Genomic DNA, 20395 nt, shown 5'->3' on the forward strand with positions numbered 1-20395 from the left:
CACTACTGAACCTGAAACGTCATTGTAAATTTTCACATTTACCTTTGCAGTATCTTTACATACATACAGGCTTGTTTCAAAGGTCTGTATCATTACTTTAAGATCTCCTCTAATTATGGGTTCCTTGCAGGATCTCCATTTTTTTTTCCTCCCCTATCTTACTTGGTAAAAGGTCCCTTAAGTTTTAAAGAAGAGTTAGTCTTGCAAAAAAAAATGAGCGAATGAATGGTTATTGGTGTTACTAGCTTTGTTGAGAAAATGTACCACTAATTTACACCCTTTGAGCTGTTGGGTTAGATGTAGCGCTTGGTAAATAATCAGCACTTCTGTTTATTTTGTCTCACTATGCAAGCACTTTTTTTTTTTCTTTCTTTTTCTTTTCTTCTTTATTTAAGGTAACATTCACATCTATTCTTGCAAATAGACTGAGCAATAGTTAGCATGATCTTGGTCATTTTCTACCACTTTCTTAGTGATGAGAAAATGAACATTTGCTCTGAGTTTGACAGTTGTAAAGGACATCTATTTCCAAGGCTTTGTTTATTAGACTGCACTGTTCAAAAGATTATTTAATGCTGCTTTTGGCAAAAGTAACAGTTTTTATAAGATACTATCATTCACCAAACCAGTATTTAGGGTCTATATATTGAGTTACAAAAGAACAAATTATATGTAAAGAAAGTACAGAAAGACACAACTAACTTATTATCTGCCTTTGTGTATGCCTTTTGATTTTCCTGCCTCCTTCATTCAAGGGTAATTCCCTGAAACACACAGGTGTTTCAGATACTTATTCCTTAATTTGGCATAAGTAGCCTCTGACATAGCGAGCATTGCTATTTTAGCTTTAGGATGGCAGGAATTGGTCTGACACCTTCTTTTCCCCAGAAATTATTTTCTGCCACCACTTTTTCAATAAGATCCATGTAGTTTTCTTTTTAAATAAACATGAGGGAAAAACATTTGGATCAACATGCAAACCAAGCATAATTTGGAAGTGTGCTGTTAGGCATGCTAACACAGAACCAGGGTCACTGGGTTCTGTGACAGCAGCTACTGAAATATGGATACTGCTGTTGGAAGGGCTCAGTGCCACAGAAACTCCTACAATGAGGTTATACTTAATGCCAAAGGTGAAATTTAGGCCTCCATCTAGTCTAGGTGCACTGTCTTCAATCTCTGGAGTGTTTTAAGAAAAGCAGTTGACATCACATTGAAGATTAAAGCTTCTGGATCTTGTGGGCTTCTAAGATTGAAAGCCCACATGAATCCATAGAGTTTGGACCCAAGAAACACTGAATATTTCCATGCAATATAAGCTAAAGCCTAGAGATGTTGTTCGTAAAAGTAGGATACCACCATAAAGTGCTTTACAGAAATGTATACATTCCTTTATAGAGAACAGCAGCTTGCTATCCCTTCAAAAGCAAAGGTTAGCAAACTTTCTAAGGAATGCAGAAAATCTTCAGGTAGATGCAAGCAGGAACTTCTGAAGCACCCGCTGCCTCATTCCCTATTTTAGCTGATAATCACAACTATGTTTCTTCAGCCTGAAGGACACCAAGCTGATGGATCTATGCCTAGAACCAAGGCCACCTCTTGGCAGCCTGACACAGACAAAAAAAAAAAAAAAAAAAAAAGCCTTGAACAAAGAGCCAGATTCCCTGTTTTCTAATACCATACAGCACTTCATCCAGACTGTTCACGCCTATGACAGACAAACAAAATGACAAGCAGCAGTTGCTACAAGTCCACAGCCCTGAATCTACAAGGCTGTCCCTGCCAGACCAAGACATCAGTATGCCCAAGGGAAAGTACTCTTTGACAGGTGCTTCATTGAGACTCTTATCTCAATGTCCAGCCTGTACTGTCTTCCTGTAAAGTCCTAGAAGAATGCACGCTGAATTCTATGGTCTCAGCCACAACAATATAACATGGCAAAAACATACACAAAAATGAAGGAAGCCAAAGTAATCTTATTCACAGCATTAATACAATATACATTTTAAAAAACATATCGTGTAAATTTATTCATGTATTTATGAAGGGCTATAGCTAAGAACCTGCACAAAGATAGTAGCTAAACTCATAATGGATGAAAACCTGTCAATTAGTACTCTGTATACACACATAATGAGTTTTGAGAAAGGCTGTAGAAGTTGTTCACCTCAATTTTAGTAAAGCATTTGAAGCTGTCTCCCACAGCATTCTCCTGCAGAAGGTGGCTTAGGGAGGTGTACAGTTCACTGGGTGAAGGACTGGCTGGATGGCCAGGCTCAAAGATTCATAATAAGTAGAGTTCAACCCAGTTGGAGGCCAGTCACAAGCGGCATTCCCCAGGGCTCAGTCTTGCAGCCAGTTTTGTTTATCATTTTTATCAATGATCTGGATGAAGGGATTGAGTGTATCCTCACTAAGTCTGCAAACGACAACAGGCTGGGTGGGAGTGTTGATCTACCTGAGGGTAGGAAGGCTCTGCAGATAGATCTGAATAGGCTAGATCAATGAGCTGAGTCTGATCAGATGAAATTCAACAAGGCTAAATGCTGGGTGCTGCACGGCCATAACAAACCCAGGCAGTGGTATAGGCCTGGGGAAGAGTGGCTAGAAAGTAGCCCAGCAGAAGAGCACCTTGGAGTGCTGGATCAACAGCCAGATGAACATGAGCCAGCAGTGTGCCCAGTTGGCCAAGAAGGCCAACGCCATCCTGGCTTGTATCAGAAACAGTGTGGCCAGCAGGACTAAGGAAGTGATCGTCCCACTGTACTCAGCACTGGTGAGTGGCCCTGAAACTGTATATACATTGCTTGAACATTATGACTCCTTATTTAGGAGATCCAAAACAGCAGGCCTGCATTTCATGCTGCTGAGCACAAAGCATTTCCATGATAAGAAATAGTTATTAGAAAGTAATATGAATATGCTAAAGTTATTTTTATTTTTTATTTTTGAGCAAGGGAATACATTGTCATAAGAGTATGGTCTAGTGAATAAGATCCTGAAGGGGCTGTAGTCCCAGCTACACCATTTATTTGTTACCCTGTACTTTTGGGAAACTACTTCTCCCTTATATCTTATGGCTTTACCACTTCTGAAATGGCTAAAATTATATTTACCTACTTATCAAGAATGTTGTGAAATCTGTTACTAATTATAGCAAACTTTGTGAGCCCTAAGAAAGTCTACATCTCCGTATGGCCTATTAAAACAATTAAAACCCTCACTAATAACTTAAAATATATTTTAACTTTTACATATATATCTCATTTGTGCTCTCAACAACTCTATTTTTCCCTGGAGTGGTTTCCTGTGCAGTGCAAGAGCACAAAGTCCTGAATCTGCAAATACGTACAGATGGGTAGTTTTGCACCTGTGATTTGTCCCACTGGAATGCCACAGAGCTGCTTGGGCAAGCAATTAGGATGTGTACAAATATTTGTGGACTCAAACTCTACATTTTCTTGAAAGGTATTCTCTCTCAGGGGCCACTAATAGCGATTTCAAAGCGCTGAAGAACAAGGTCTGGGCTTCATCTGCCATGGCAACAATATACTGCAAATAGGAAATTTATAGCTCCTGGGATTCAGATACAGTGAACGTTTCCCCAAACCAGTAATTCCACCCACAGAGAGTTGTTGTTCTGCTGGGGCATGTCTTGTTTTGCTGTCATTTTCTGACTCAGTCTGTACTTCTTTTATGACTCTCCACTTTCCAAGAAAAGAAAAAAAGAAACAATTTCCATAGCAGCTCTGTTGGCCAAAGAAAAGTTCAGGGATGAGGCAAGTTTTTTAGCATCAACCCTCTACCTTCCAACAGTAGTGGGGAATTGAGGGATTTATAACCCCTCTTCTTACATATAGCTTGCTCAGAAATTTCCATGTCTGTAAATATTCCACCTGTGAGACAAGACTCTTCTAAGAAAAGACTTCAGCATTGATTATTTCTCAGTAGTTAACAAGGAAAAAAAATGTATTTGGCTGATCTGTGCTCATTTTCTGCAACTGTGAAGAGACTGGAGATGCTAGAGAGAGCAGTATGGGCAGTAACTTCTACTGCTGGAGCTAAGTTTGCTGTCTTGCCTAGATGAGTGTCTGTGGCTCTCATAGATGCAAGTACTTCCAGTTGAATAACATGCCATTTGGCATAGGCTCTGTCCTCAAACATACTTAGTGGGCTACAAAAGTAAATAGCTGAGTATATTTATTGCATGCAGTGGTGTAAGTAAACAAAGAAATCAAAGCTGAATCAAAGCACAGAAATCCACACTTCTCAAAGCCCAGAGTTGGCAAGAGCGTTACACCAGGGATCATTTCTAAGCATGAGGCATAGCACAGAATATAAAACCACTGAAAGTCTTTCCAGAAGGTTCGTAAAGAAAGCCACTAGAATTCCTAGCCTGCCTGTGTGACAATGCTCTTTAATGAAGAAAAACAAACCCAAATAAGTACACATCACTTTTTCCCACTTCCTCTTCCAATCTTCAGGGTAATTCCTATTCTTCATTATTTTCCTGTACGAAGTGAGTGGCCAGCTGGTAATTTACGTATAAATTAAATCTTACCTTTCTGACTCACAAAAGCAATCCCACCTATTTCGACAAGTCATCTCAGAACAGGGAAAGCAAGATTTGTCCTGTACCTACTGAAATGTTTTTAGTTACAACCTAAGCTTGATAGAGACTGGTCAACTATAAGAGGCTGATGAGAAATTATTTAAAATATTTCTGGTTGAAAGATAGTCTATGACTAGAACTAGTGCTAATTTTTCAAATAATATAAATGTTATGAAAAGTAGATACTCAAACCATTAAGTCAATATGCTGCAAGGTGACATGTTTGCCTATGGAACATTAACAGTTAAAATTGTGGAGTGGTTTGTCCCTGCTTATGAACTTTCTGTGTAAATTGGGCTCTCCCCAAGCCTGCTGCATTCCACTAATATTTCTGCATTAATTTGTTCTTGGGTGCTACTTCCCTTTCATGGCTCGGCTAACCACAAGCTTTCTATAAGAAAGGAACCTGGAATAATAATATCAGTTGGTCAGAAATGCAAAGAAAAGTATCTTTGTGCTTTATTTAATATAACAGTTCAAATAGGTATGAATCTAAATTCATGATTTCCACAGTCCCCTTTCAAATCCAGAAAAGTCCACTAAGCATCATTTCAACATATGTTCCCTTCTTATTCTACTCTCAAACAAGGGATTAATCAAGCACAGAAAACTTGGAATTTTTCCCCACCCTATGTTTATGCACATAGTGGTTTTGGAAAACCACTGAAGATTCACAGGTTATTTACAAATAACTATTCACAAACTAGTTCCAAGTAACGGTCTATATTTGAGCAAAACATCATATCAGAAATCACAACTTCATGTGTGCTATGGGGGAACTTTAAGTAAGTAGGAACATTACTAGGGCTGTCTAGCAAAGACTTTCCCAAAACAGGATTTCCAGGCAAAATATGCTAACGTGCTGACTAGCAACCACATTCTTGTGCAGATAAGAGAGTGTACAGAGGGGAAAGCTTCAGCTCACAGCTCACCCAGCAGCTACAAGTTCAAAGTCCAGGCTGCCCTGACTATATCAAGTTTTGAATGTGTTACAGTCAAAGATAGAGAATTATTTAGCCAGTCCCACAAAGACACAGGCTCAGAAAGCTCACAAGTTATGGAAATATACTTACAGAAAACAAAGACTAGTTCATGCTCAGTTGGATTGAAGGCTGTTTTCATTTCATGCAGAAACATATCTCCCTTTGCATGTAATAAATCTGCAAATTCTCCTCTAGTTAACTATGAAAAAATACATTGAAGTGGCCTGATAAGATAATGAGAGATAAAAAGCATCCATATCTTTCAGGCAGAGCTCCTGAAGCACATAAGGATGTTTGGAGAAAAACATTAAGCAAAGCAAACAAATCACATGCTTTTCTAACCCTAGACGACAAAAATCAAGGAAGCTGCACCTGAATAAAGGCAGCAATTGGGCTCCTTATTATAGCTTATGCAAGGCAATTAGAAGAAATAATTTTTTATACTCTTATATGAAACCCAGGCTTCACTCTGACCTATAATTTGATATAAACTTAATTTTAATGACTTAAATTTCACTGCTAATAAGAGCAGTCAAATCAAACTACAGGCAAGGACTGTGAAATAATTTACAAGTTTTATCTGGAAAGGTCAAGGTCTTAAACAAAGAAAAGTGACTTTTCCTACCAAAGTGCTTGTCCTTCACAGTGTAAAACTAATACACCATTATGAAAAATGATACTTGTCTTTTGTGCCCAGTAAATCTTGTTTACCAAATACACACACAAATAAACTGCCAGTCCACTGCCACCAAAATGAACAACCAGTGTCTGACAGAGGTCCTCATTGCCAGACCGCAAAAATGAACTCAGTTCTTTCCACTGAAGTTAATGAAGCTATGACAATTTAAATTAGCTGTGAACCTATCCCAATTATCTTTTAGCTTGCCTGCACAAGGACATTCAGGAAAGTTAAGCAGAACTAAAGTAAAAAGCTGTCAAGTTAGAAGAGATTGTCTGAAGCATGTTGAACTTTGCATGGATTTCTTCCATTCCTCAGTTAGGTGTCTGACAGGTTTATTTTCCTTTGCTATGCTAGATAATTTGGTTTGGCTTCAGAGGACCCCTTCCTGTATACAAACTGCAGGCACTTAGAGCAGCTATCCCCTCCAGGCCAGTATATTCACTTGAGATCTTCAATATGACCATACATTCTGTTCTGGCTCTTATCTGCTCTCTCTCTCTTTCCTCTTTTTAAGCTCTCCGTGTACCTAATATTTCAGTGATGTTCCCAGCCCAGTGAGAACCCCTTTGGCATGTGGGAGGACAAACATGCATCTTTCTGGATCCACCTCAGCATAAATAGCCTGAGGCCCATATGAAAGGAATGGGAGGGTAATTTAGCTAAGCTGAACAACTACAATAGAAACACAGAACCATTTGAGAAGCATGTCCTTCAAACTCATAAAAACACTCTTAAAAACTTCATCCTAGAGCTCTCCCACCTAGTAATATTTATACACAGGCATCAATAAGATTCTGGGCCAAAGAGTCTTGGTATTACAGGATGGGATGTGACACGAAACTAACAGATTTCAATATTAGGAAAGAGAAGGCAACAAGGTCTAAAAAAAAACCAGTGTTTTAATTCTGGGTAGTGAAAACTGATGAGTTGTGAGAAGCCATAGAAAGGGGAGTAAATGAAGCTAGGAAATCATTTATATGATTGAAGAGTTTAGTGAGGCATACCGTTTAGAGCAAAGGAAAATTAACTGCTGCAGGACACTAGCGAATTCAAGATTCCTCAAGTCTGTTTTCTGATTCATGTTCTTATCAGAGGGATAAAAGATTGAGCTCCATTCTCCATTGTAATGTCCCCTAAGCTTAACAACTTCTCCATTTTAACCACAATTTAGTTTGAAAACTACTTATTTCTGATCTTACCAGGACTTTTCTCTCTTGCTGTTCCTCTGTGCTAAACCTTGGTGCTTACCAGCTTGCATCTTATAAATCACATTACTGTCAGGCTCTCATAGGTTATAATTAAATGAGACAAGATTTGAATGGGGAGGCACCCAAGATGAAGATATCCTATTCCAGACAAGGGAAGAATATGAAACAGCTACAAATGATTTGTTTAATCTTCCAAACACTTTAGAAAAACATTGATAATAAACTCATTCAATAAGCAAGTTATGATTCTTTGTAAGTAGAAGTGAAGCAGGTTATATCTAAAATGTCTGACTAGAAGACTACACAGAGCTGACAAGACTCTTTCCGTCTTCTATCAGACATTTGGGGAAGTGACATGAGCCCAGTTCTTTTTGTGCTTAGGACAGTCTTGGAGTGAACGTAAAAATAAGCATATACTTCATTAGCCAATCTTTATGCAAATCTTTGATTCTGAACATCACTTGTACTGTGAATATTTTTATCTTCCTCATTAACACAAAAAGACACAGGAAGAATAGAAATGTCCCTCATCAAAAAAGTCCCAAACAAATATTTCTCTCCTCAATTTCATAGTTGCAAAGAATTACTTGCCTTTTTATCAATTATGAAATTCAGAGATCAGTGCTTCTGTAACTTCTGTTTCCTAAACTGGAATGTTTTTAAACATCCTATAACAAGCAATTCCATTTGACAGTTACAGTTTATGACTTAAATGCCTCAGAATAATAAGTAAAATAGCGAAGACTGAAGCTATCAGTTTGGTTGGAGGGGAGCAGAAACACCTTCTGTCCTAGTGACACCTGTTTGCATAGGCAGAGCATCTCCAAAAATGCAGTGGGAGTGGAGATGCTCCAGACAGAGTAGGATGACGGTTTATGCCTCATGAGGAATCAGCTTTGTTTTCTGTGTGCATGTGCAAGACAGAGACTGCTAGAAAAGTCAGGATTTGTACAGCAGGAGTCAATCTGTAGCTGATCCCAGCGTCACAGGCTGGGGTAAGACCTTGTTACCCTCTCAGTGCCCTATGAAAACAAAAATCAAGTCTTGTCCTTCACTGTGTTTTCCTGGAAAGAGCTTACTGATTTAACAAGTCATATACTTGTCATTACATTTTAAGTGAATGCACTTTCATTTCAAAGATACATTACATGAATATGAATCATTTCAAAGATACGTGCACACACCGATCCATCTTCAGACTAGATCATACATCTCAGTCACTGTAAGTCAGGTGAAAGTCACGCATATGTATTTATTGCCATAGTACAATGAGTAATCCAGCAGAGTGTGTTGCAGCACAAAGCCCCTCATATTGCACACAGTGCACCGCCTCATCTTAAAATGCTTCTAAAGCTGTAGAAACTGGATGTTTCTATAGAGATATACACTTGGCGATTTATACTAGCTGAGGATCTGCCCTGCAGAGTTTATTATCTTTCTTTAGTGTCACTTCCTTCCTTGGGCTTTTCTTTATTCTCTGTTATGCTCTGCTTATTTCTTTTTATCCTCACAGTGAAAACGTCAAATACAGAATCTAACATATGCATTGGACCTTTCAGGCAATATACGGCCAGCGATCATACACCAAATTCTATAGCTTTCTGCTTCAGAGTATGAACTGGTCATAAATTTGAAAAGAGAAGAATTTAACACTAACTGCAGACTTTTTTTTTCTACACTGATAGCAGAAGCAATGCTGGTTAAAAAGGAAAAAAGAAAGTCTTAGATAGCATGCAATATACCCTGAATGTGCTCTGCAGTGCAAATATTTCCATCCCTTTCTGATAATGCATGGATTTATTGATTAACTAGATAATTAACTACTGTAACATATATATTTGACAGCTTCATGGGTCTTCATTTCATTAGCTTGTCTTCGTCACCCTGTCTTATATTAAGGTTAGTACTCCAGTATAAACACCTGAGTAAGACCTGTAATTGCTTGCAGGTTTCAATGTGCTTTCAACTTTATGTGTGAAAGCATAAAAAATTCTAATTGCAGCTGTCAATGACAGCGTTGCAGCTACTGTTCACATCATTTGTAGCTTGTGTCTCGGGGAAGCACATCTGACTCATTTAGTTCATAACAAAGAACTTGCTATTTCAAGGCAGCCACTGTTCTAGTGGGCAGACGTCTACCCAGCCTTGACTTGATAGTCTAAAATAAATATCCTTGAGCAGTTGTACAAAAACACCTATCCAAAGGGCAAGAAAAAATACCACTGTTTATAGTTTGCAGATAGTTGGGAGAAAACCTTCTGCATAACATACATCTAAACTGCTCTGTCGATGGCTAAACTGGTTAGTGAAGCTGGAGAAGGTATTTTAAAATACAAAACAACACGTGACCAATCCTAAGCCTTACTTATTTTACCTGCAACTTTCCTCTCTCTCAGGCAGCATTTCAATGGGCGCAAAACAATGGACCATTTCTGTTATCAATTATTTCAATCACCTTAGTTGCTCCTTTCTAAAACTGGCATCATTCCCCTGCTGAAGCCTCTGGCCTGCTAACATGTTAAACAATTGCTCACAAGGGAACTTTTAATTAGCTGAGTGGCACATTTGCAAGCTTTCTTTGAGGAGCCTCCATTCTCAAGAGATGTTTCTTATAACATCTCCGTGGTGTAGAAAACAGGAAAGCAGAAGGTATCTACTGGTCCACATCTCCCTGCTGCTTTGGGCTGCTTCACTTTTATATCAGCTAAGGAGAGTTAATCGTCAAGACAGTAACCTTTAGGAGCAGCAGCAGCAAATCAGGAAATTAGATAAGTTGGAGACAGTTTCTCTTTATAATGAATACTGTATGACCAAATTTGATTTCATAATACTTTTTTATAATAGCATTGATTACAGGATGCAGATAAAACACTGATATTAATATTTCTCTCACATAACTCTGCCAACTGCAAGTAGAATTGGACCAAGCAGCCCTCTCCCACTTCCCTTACAAAGTTGCCTTGTACTGTTGCTTTATTTTGTCAAAGAGGTATATTCTACTGCCCACATGGGTGCCCCTAACTGCTGGTGTACAGCTCTCTACTTCCCTGGGTTAAGAGTGGTTTAAGGCTCTTCTCAGATGAGAAACCCAAAAGCAAGAAAGGGTACTGTAAGAGATGAGTAAGCTTTTCCTAGCATTTCTAGTTGTATTCCCAGTTGACATTTATACATTTCTGCTTAAAGCAGTTTGCTAAGTCTTAGGAAGGATCCCTTCTATTCTGAGAACAAGTTATTTTTGTTTACGTTACTTTCTCTAATTAAGATCTCCAATGACTAAATGAAATCTCAGTGAATAGTAAGAATGGACTAATAAGCTTAACATTGGCTTTTAAAACTGTTTTAAATCTTCGAGGAGTGAACTGCCATAATTAGTTGTTCCAGAGCCCCCCCCCCCAGGTGATTAATAATTAACACACTGACACAAATGATCCTAAGCTTTCCGTCTCAACTTTCTGCCTCCCTTTTCCCATGGGTTGTCTCCAGTCCTTTAAGTCACAGCCTTATGTATTTTTCACAGTCATTTCAGTACCTACTTCTATCAAACCCCTTTTCCCTTTGTGCCACCCTTGCCAAAGCTGGTGCTAATCCAATCAGGAGCAGAGCCCCAGCTCTTGTATCAGGAGTGTGAACTTTGCACTGCTGTACAGCATACAGCTGGTGGTTCTGTGAGGACAATATTTTTATACTGAGATTTTTTACTAAGTAACATAGTACTTACGAATGCCACATACACTGTCCCAACTTAAATATCTGTAGAGAAACAGAAACACACAGAAACAGAAGTGCTTGACGCTTATGCTGTTCTCTCTCCAATGCTTTCACGTGCATGTTTTTCATCCCAATGCTTTCATGTGCATGTTTTTCATCATCTAAGTGGCACTAGGGTAGCTTAGGAAAGCTGTCTAGACCACCTTCTCATAGAAGGTGAAGAGCTCCAAGAATACTGAACAACACACACACGTATGTCTAACCATAAACCATATCCAGCATGTTCAGAATGACTTCTGAACTTCTTAACTTCTTAAGCGAAAAAAGCACCTTGCAGGAGCTGTACTTGGCAGGGAGAAATCTGTGCTCATGTGCTACAGAGGATCCTTAGATGCCACTGCCATCTACACTCAAGTTGCTACGCTGGTTTTAAAGCCCTTTTGACTCCTTGAGGTGTTTGGAAGAAACATGATGAGATCTTATTCTCTGTTACCAACAGTGCATTTGCAACAGCACCTGGAGTGGTAAAGTGTTTCGGTCAGCTGAAACAACCCACTGGGTATTCAGCTTAGGAAGACACCATTCCAGAATACCCTTTTGACCTTGAATGAAGATCTAAGGTTTGTCTGTCACTTTAAAACTCCTCAGCTAATGCACCTGTTTTTTTTGTCACGTTAACACTACAGTCTACAGAGTTTTCATGGACGAATTCTTAAGCTGTGCTGAAATTAATCGCAGGGCTATGGTGATTTAACAGGACAAAAATTGCCCCCTGAGGAAACAAAAGTTGGTGTAAATGGGAAGAGAGTCAAGGCAAGAGATTCAAACTGCAATATTTATACAACACTGCAAGAAGAAAGAATTCAGCTGCTGTTTACAGTCACAGAATGTTGTAGTCAGCCTGTCTCGGAAACACACAGTTGTGCCAAAGAACCAGCAAATTAGCAACCTTAAAAAACCCTAGAGAAGTTAACAAGGATCTGCTGGAAACAAACCCCATTTTACTGGCAGGTGTTTTTGGTGATTTAAAATTCTACTTCTTTGCAAAAATAAAGTTTTTTTTTGTTTTTGTTTTTTAAATCCCTGGAAGGCAGCCCTTAACTGTGTAATCTAAAGAAACAATCACAGCAAAATTAAACAAAATTAGCAGTGTGTGCCTGGAACACAATTCATGTAAGATTCAGATGACCCAAATTATGGATGGATTATTTTTTCCTCTAGTTGTGAGAATGATTTAAACTTTTACTGACCTTATGTGGTTAATTCAGGCATTTTTCTCAAGTTTTCACCACAATCTGCTTATTCAGTGAGCATAACAACTACTACTTCTGATTGAAACAAAACTTCTGTGCTAGGAAAACTGTGGGACATTAACCGCGAATATATATGGTCTGTAAGGTCAGGATACGGACATATTTATAGGGACATATTTTTCAACTAGGGACATATCATTCTTCCTTGTATCCTCCCTCCAAGCTTGCCACTTCAGTTATTAATAAAAGGGTTTATCAAGGACGACTCCTTTCATTTTTTGTGTTAGGGCCTAATGATGCCAGACACCTGTGGGTGTAGGCAAGGGGTAATATAAATTGCTTTTTAAAAAAAAGATAAAGAAAACAATCACTTGCAGTTATGTGCTTGACATAGCATTAGTTTTCTTGCTTGCCTGTTCTAGTGACACAGAAAACAGCTGCCATACAATATTGTTCATGTTACTTTATGGAAAACAAAGAGTAAGATTTAAGATAAAAAATCTTTGAGTAGTGCAATATTGTATCTTTACACGGTTCACTCTCTTCAACTCAGTCATGCAGCTCCTCTGATAGAGAGTCACTCTCTGAACCTCATTGCAGCCCTTTCTTTAATGCCTTCACGATTTCCAAACAGAAAACAATAAGCTGCTTCTTGGCAAATAAGCCCAAACCTTCAGAAAGCTCCTGCAGCACAGACAGAAATGCTCACCAAGTTGTTTGGGGCAGACAAGTTGTACTACGTGCTTTGACAATGTGAGAGTAAGCTGTAAAGAAAGCTTAGACCTTATACTTTAAGATGCTGTCACAGTACCAAAGAATCCTGTTTAAAATTTACTCTGCACTTTGCATTATAGCATGTTGCATCTTTTCTTAACAGAGATTTTAGTGAGCATGGTAAGAGTGAGGGAGAAGAGCTTCAAGCCGTAATTGAGTGTCAGAGTAAGCTCTGTGCTTTTCCAACAGCTGGTGTAAGTTTCCCCAGTGACCCCTACAAACCCAATCCTTGGCAGCAGTTTATTTTGAAAGCCAGCAAGAAGGCTGCTGCTCACAACCCTTCCCTCTCCCCACTTACAGTTCAGTGGCATTGGTGGGGATGTCCCGAGGAAGCTGGACCACCTTGCTCTCCTGACAGATGAAAATCCTGCCTGCACAGTGGCATGCGTGGTGCTGGCAGCTGGAGCAGCTTGCCAGGAGAATCAGCGAGCACGTGAGAACCAAGAACATCTCTGTCTTCACATCTGTCCCCTAATCCTCCATCTAGAAGGAAGGAGTGTGAAGACCTCACGATGCAACTCAGAGAGTCTCCCTGTGTCGAAGATCCGCCCTAAAAGCTGAAACAGAGCACGTGACTCTTAGGGGAGGCCTTCTGAGCAAGTTTCACTTCATGGTCAGAGATCCTTTATGGACTTGCTGTTGGGATGGAGAGAAGTGATGGTGGTTTTCCATGATAAAATTTATAATATATTTTTTGTAATATTTATTTTATAATATTACTTTCTATTTTAAGTGGCGTTGAAATCACAGGCCCCAGCTGAATGGACTAGAGTGCTTTTGGTGCACTGCATATCTACGCTGGAAAAGGGGCCTTCCATCTCAGCTATATTTTGCATGTTTTATTCGGTAAGACGAGACAAGAAAGTATTTTCATGTCCTAGAGCCTAGGCACTGTTGCCACCGAAGGAGAGGTACTATTTGTACTTCCCTTCATGAATCCAAGAGTCCCTGCTTTTATGTTGCTCCTAGGTAAATATATATATATATATATATATATATGTATTTGTATTTTATAAGGTATGTCATCTATTTGATGGGCTAAAAGCTATATAACCCTGAAGCTAAAGCTAAATAACGCACCTTTATTTTTAACTGTGATTATTCTACATGCACTTGCTGATTCTTTTCCTTTCTTCCTCGGCATCTTTAAAGAAACACAAAGGGAGAAAATGCCACAACCCAAAAGGTCTTTGGAGACCAGTAACCTAATTTCATCATCTGGAAAATAAACAGATTTGAGACACAACAGGAGGAAACCAGCTTCAAGAATATCATCATAAGGCCTGAACACAGAATCCCATCTTTGAGTCCTTGTCTATTTACTTTTTGACTGAGTTAAATTTTCTTTCTTGTTACAAATATTAATCCTTGTGGAAGGGACCTTACTAACTCTTTCCTGTCTCTGTCATTCTGCACCAGTCTATCATCTGGAACCAGGATTTGTCTAGAAGACACTTGAAATGAGAGTTTAGAGATACACAGTTTTCATTTGTTTGTTTTAGTCTGTAAATGGCTGTTTCAGATACACAGAGCTGTTAGGGTGCTTGCCTGTTAAGTGAACTCAGTAGATGGATTTCCATGGGTAACTGCTGAAATTGACTCACACTTACTTCTTCAGATTGCTTGTAAGGATTTTAATCTTGTTAAAAGTACCTGTTAAACTGCTGTTTCTTTTCCTCCCCCCCCCCCCCCCCCCAATTCCTCCATAATCAAAAATGTAAGTAAAGCTAATGAGACACAAGACAGCATCTTTTTCTCTATAAGGAGCTGGTAGAAAGACTCCACCATTCTCAACTTTAAAATAAGTATCAAAATACACATATTTCTGAGTGAAGTTGAGTTATTTTTAAAAATAACTCAACTAATTCTTTAAGTTACCTTAACAGTTACCATAATTTTACCAAATATTTGCTATTTTCCCCCAGTCACACAAGCCTACTCAGGATGAGAAGGGTGATATTTACACAGAAAAAGTTATTTAAAAAAAATCATGACAATCTCTTTCTAACAATGGTAGGCTTGTAATGAATTGTAAGAGCATTAAATTAGCTATGTGTGTGAAATACAGAGTCCATTTTGTTAAGACATCTTTGTAAGTGTAAGAATCAGACTGACTACTAAAAAAAATGACTTTTTCCTTGTTCTTTTCATATATGCATATATGAAATATGGAATATACAGAACAGAATCATACAATCATCTAGGTTGGAAAATACTTTCATATACGTATTATTTTCTTTGAAATATCTTAGACCTACAAGATCTTCTTTAATGAGCATAACTTTTACTTTCCTTCCTGTTCAATGGGATGAAAACTGCAGGAGTAAGTTTTATGGTCAAACAAATTCCCATTTAGTGAAAAAAATGGCTGAATTCCACTGAAAGCTGAACTAGCTAGACCCTTCATGATTTAAGCAAAGGCCAGGAAGACAACTCATACTAGGTTCTCTGGTTTTGTTTGTTTTTTCAGTAGTAAATTTTCAGTTTCTGCAGCTACAGTCAGTTAAGAAAACAAAACAACAACAAAAAAGAAAAACAAAACCCACCAAAAATGAGACCTCAGTAATTTTCATTTATTTACAAATGAATGTAAGCCATATCTCTTCATCCTGAAATATATCAGTGTAAATGGTCATGTTATACTGATGAAATGGATAGTAATATTTACAACAAAGTTTAAAAAGCGGTAACATGCTCTGAATGTCAAAATAAATAGGACAAATGTGAAGACATAGCAATTTGATTAACTTTGGGTTTCATATATCAAACTACAAAATTTGTTGCAGATCATAGTAACAATTTTTCTATATGCACAAGTCAGGAGATTAAAAAATATCACTAGGGATCTTTTCAGTTATTAATGACTTTCAAAACCATGCAAGTGTGCTTTATTTTAAAACAGTTAGTGAAACAGAGACATTTTAAAACATCAGGTCAGGCCCAGCAACAAATTATGAGTTTAATAAAGAAAAATTGGAGGGAGGTTGTCTCCTTCCTGTTTTTGTTTGGTGAGGCATTTTTATCAGTATGGTACACAGTGCTCCACTTTCATTTACAACAGGTGAGACGCTGATTATTCAATAATACAAAAGTGCCTAAACCCATGATTCTGTCAAAATACTATGGAGGTAAGACTTTGAGGGAAATATGCAGTTATCATTAAATTCAATGAACCAGGTATCTCTCTCCAGATTTCTGCTCATTATTGTCAATTAACATACAGCCATGTCACTAAAGCCCCCTGGATTAATTAATCAGGTGATGATCCTCCCTTTACAGTTGTGTTACCAGTTCAGGAATACAATTGTCTCCTCCCAGGATGAAAACCCATGAAAAGGAGGAAAAAAAAATGCCAAGATATTTCCTGGTCTCTTCCTGGATGGCTGGACTCACAAGCCCTTCCTGAGCACCATGTTAGAACAAACAAGATGCCTGAAAACCCAAAGGACCTGTTGCAGGAGATCCATGACAGCTACTTAAAGCTAGTCACATGTATGTCCTGCATCTTTATGTCACTACAGGGCTTTTTACCTTTTCCTCAGTAGCTTGTTCAAAGCAACACAGGGGGCAAATTAATGCCTCCATAGACATGCTCCAACTACATACTCTGCTGCCCTCAGAGGCTCAGATGCTCAGAGCAAGGACCTCTCGTGGAGATAGTTAATTGTGTTGTGTCATCACTGACATACATACTAGTGAAAGTATAAATGCAGAGATGATGATGCCTTCAGATATTTCTAAGAGCCTTTGCATCCTTTTGTTGAAGAACTATGCTCCAGCTGGCAAATTGGTCTTGAGAGTGCAAACTGTTTTCCCGAGTAAGGAAACAGAAATTTCCTCAAATTGATGCACTGTAGCAACAAACATGCAATCAAGTGAATTATGACAGAAACTCAACAATGATATTGTAAATTACGTAATTAGATGACTTCTGGGATAGACAGTTAATTCAGTGTTATATGGTCACTGAGAGCTCTTTTTAAAGACAATGGTAAATGAATCTGGTTAATAGGATTGGCCTCTAAATTAGCATTGGCCTAATTATGCAAGCACTGAGCCGAAGGAACTGAGGTGTTTTGTAGATGTTACCCTCTGACCAAGGTGCCTGTCGCCTGGATTGTTGGGTATACAACGAGAAGTAAAAGGAAACATCCCAGCTCTTTCCCTCTTGTCCTAACTAAAATTGCCTCATATACACCAAAATGACTCAAAGTCCTTCCACTGCAGTGCAAGGACATGGTCAACTCAGCACCTAAATATAACTTTTGGAGCTGTGGAAACAGTGTTTTCTTGCACAGCAGAATGTTTACTGCATATTGGAGTACATCAACCTACAAGCAAGCAAGCTTGCAGCAGTTTCTGCATGTGTTTCTCTGTTTTGAAACATAACATGATATCTAATTAAGTAAACACTCTTTCTAATGATATTTCCTAGTCTCAGAATAGTGTTTAATTACTGAATACCACTGTAAGATTGGCTTTGCTCAACTATAATTGTTCTATAAAATGTTCAGGCAAATAAATTGCCTGTATGAACAGATGACATGCAAACCACATCCAAAAGTAGTTCATAATTCAGAGTGAAGATTTTTCACTCTTTTGATGGTTTCCAGCATGTTTTTTTTCTGTAGGCTTTGCAGGGAGTAATGGCATTTATTTTCCTACCATGCTATGATCAGAAAATTTTCTGCATTTTCTGCCCTGAAAAACTTAGTGTGAAACATAACAGATAGACACCTAAGAGAAAAATAATAAGAGGGAGTTGGACTCATCATTGATTTACCTTTTGTGAACGATCAACTTGGGTTTTAAAAGCGTGGGTCACTGAGGCCAACAAAATATTTACCTGATAAAAAATGGTTTTTCCTTCTCAGAAATTTTTTTTGAACAGGTTTTGTTGTTTTTAAATTTTATTTTTTCATGAATGGAGACTATTTTAAAAGACATTTGAATGGCTAGACAGATACGGTGTCAGAAGGACATACGGCTCTCTCCCTGATAGACTAATAGAACAAAATTTTATGAACAGATAGGCCAAACCTTTACTATGTTTAGTTACATAGAAGAAAGTCTAGAAACTTTGTATCTATGGTGCCATCTTACTCACTAATTAGTCAGCGTTATCTGTAAGACCATGCAGAATTGTATCTCAGGATCGGGGAGGGGGGACAAGATAACCCAGGCCTGGAGGATGTGTCTGAAAAGAAGAGGTGAGGAACTCATGGTATGCACAGGTCCTTGGATACATAAATGACTTAGCTTAGCATGCATGCCTAAGTTGAAACAATAAGATAAGGAAGAAGGAGATGACCTGAGCATGCGCAAGAACTGGGTTCAGCCACCGAACACAGTGACACGACTATCTACCACAACCAGAAGACCTCCAAAGACCACCAGTAGAAAGAAATGCACGTGCGTCAAGGACATTTACATATTTTAACAAGTTACAGGAAATGTTACGAATATGTTAATTATTTCTTGGAAATCTAATGAATATGTATATTCCAATAGCATATAACCCCTGTAGCTTGAACAATTCAGCATGGTGTGTGTCCAGCATGAACAATTCAATTGTATGTCCAGTGCCACAATCAAAGAATACCTGTTTTCTAAAATTACAATTGAGTCTTAGAGAGTTTCTTTGACTGACTTTTATGGTAACAGAACTTTATCTGTGCCCTCAGCGCTGAGAACATAAAACATTAAGCTAGCCTAATAAAAGCATAACCTTATAGCTCTCCCAATTTTAAGCCAGTTGCTTGCATGCAGCCTTAACTGAAAAAGAAGTGAAATGGAGATAGTAAATGAGCCACCAGAGGGAGTGCATTCACTCAAGAAGAGAGCAAACTGGTATAAAGAAAGGATTAAAATCTGTATGGAATTAGTCTCACACAGATGTCTTGTGACTGTCTGCCCTTTGACTTCAAAACTTGACCGTGATCAATTCCCTTACCAAATAGCACCTCTGCAGACCACAGAGCTGCATGCTGTACAGCATTACAGGTAATAAAGCAATAACCAACTGCATTGTGCCTCCTGTTACTGCTGCCTCCCTGCCCCACCTTAAAACCTAATTAGCATCTGATGTAAATGGTCCTGCCTATCCATTTAAACTAGGGAATGACACCTCCCAGCATGGAAGAGTCTCAACTCCCTCTAACATTTTTGCTGATGCTTTCCTGCAGTGAGAACTCACTTGCATTATGATCTAGGGGTCAGGGGAATTATGACTATTTCACTCTGCCTGATACTTTTGTGGCTTTGATGGTGGGCAAGGTCCTGCCTAGCCTTTCATCTACACAATTTTTCAGAGGTGGTCTAAAGATATAAGCACCTCATGTATTTTAGGACTAAAGAAATCTTATGCAAGAGGCAGCACAGAAACCAAAGAATAGGCCTTGCCACCCCATCTAATACTCCGCAGGCTTGAGTCTGTTCGCCACTGGTCAATAATAAGGTACAGCCTAGGTTTCTTTCATATGTCTGCAAAAGCACAGTTATGCAAATAATTTTCCTTTGCACGGTCTGTGAATGGGTTTGACTAGAACAAAAGAATACACAAAAGGCATTGAAGCCTGCCCAGAATCTCACTTTGTATGACGTATTCTTCTCTAATGCCTTTCACCATCAGCAAAGTGTATCTGAAGGCCAGAGGTGTGAGGCAAGAGAAACCTTGCATAACTGTACCATAAGGTAGACATATCCATAATAATAGCAACCATCCATTGTTCGTGTCATTATTATCTGTAGAGAAATAGTTTAAATGGGAATACACCAGAAAACTTGGGTACCTAAACCTCATTAAAAATCCACAGGAATTAAGGATCTAATTTCCAGTTTCCAAGGAGCCTAGACAGACTGGAGAAACAGCCTGACAAGAATGTGGTGAAATTCAACCGGGACAAATGCAAAGCCCTGAACCTCGGAGGACAAACCCTGAGGATATTCAAGCAGTGGCACAGGTCGGCAGAGAGGTTGTGCTGTCTCCTTCCTTGGTGGTTTAAAAGACCTGATGCTTGAGCAACTTGGCCTGACTCCACAGCTGACCTTGCTTTGAGCAGAAGATGGGACTGGACACCTCCTGATGTCCCTTGCTACCTGACCTTTTTTTGTTATCCTGTTTATAGCTCAGAAAACAGTCTCTCCAGGATGTTTAAAATAGAAGCCAACTATTC

At 38.7% G+C, this 20395-nt stretch overlaps 1 protein-coding gene across 1 annotated transcript in view; it reads right to left on the minus strand.

Annotated features, from left to right (window-relative positions):
- Positions 1-13670, minus strand: part of FSHR (follicle stimulating hormone receptor) — an 89161-nt gene extending 75491 nt beyond the window's left edge. The window contains exon 1 of the mRNA XM_035560591.1: positions 13519-13670. Within this exon, the coding sequence (XP_035416484.1) occupies positions 13519-13670 (152 nt within the window). The remainder of the gene's footprint in view (positions 1-13518) is intronic.
- Between the last annotated feature and the right edge of the window lie 6725 nt (positions 13671-20395).

The sequence above is a fragment of the Cygnus atratus genome, chromosome 3 (assembly GCF_013377495.2).
Source record: "Cygnus atratus isolate AKBS03 ecotype Queensland, Australia chromosome 3, CAtr_DNAZoo_HiC_assembly, whole genome shotgun sequence".
In the NCBI taxonomy this organism is placed as follows: Eukaryota; Metazoa; Chordata; class Aves; order Anseriformes; family Anatidae; genus Cygnus; species Cygnus atratus.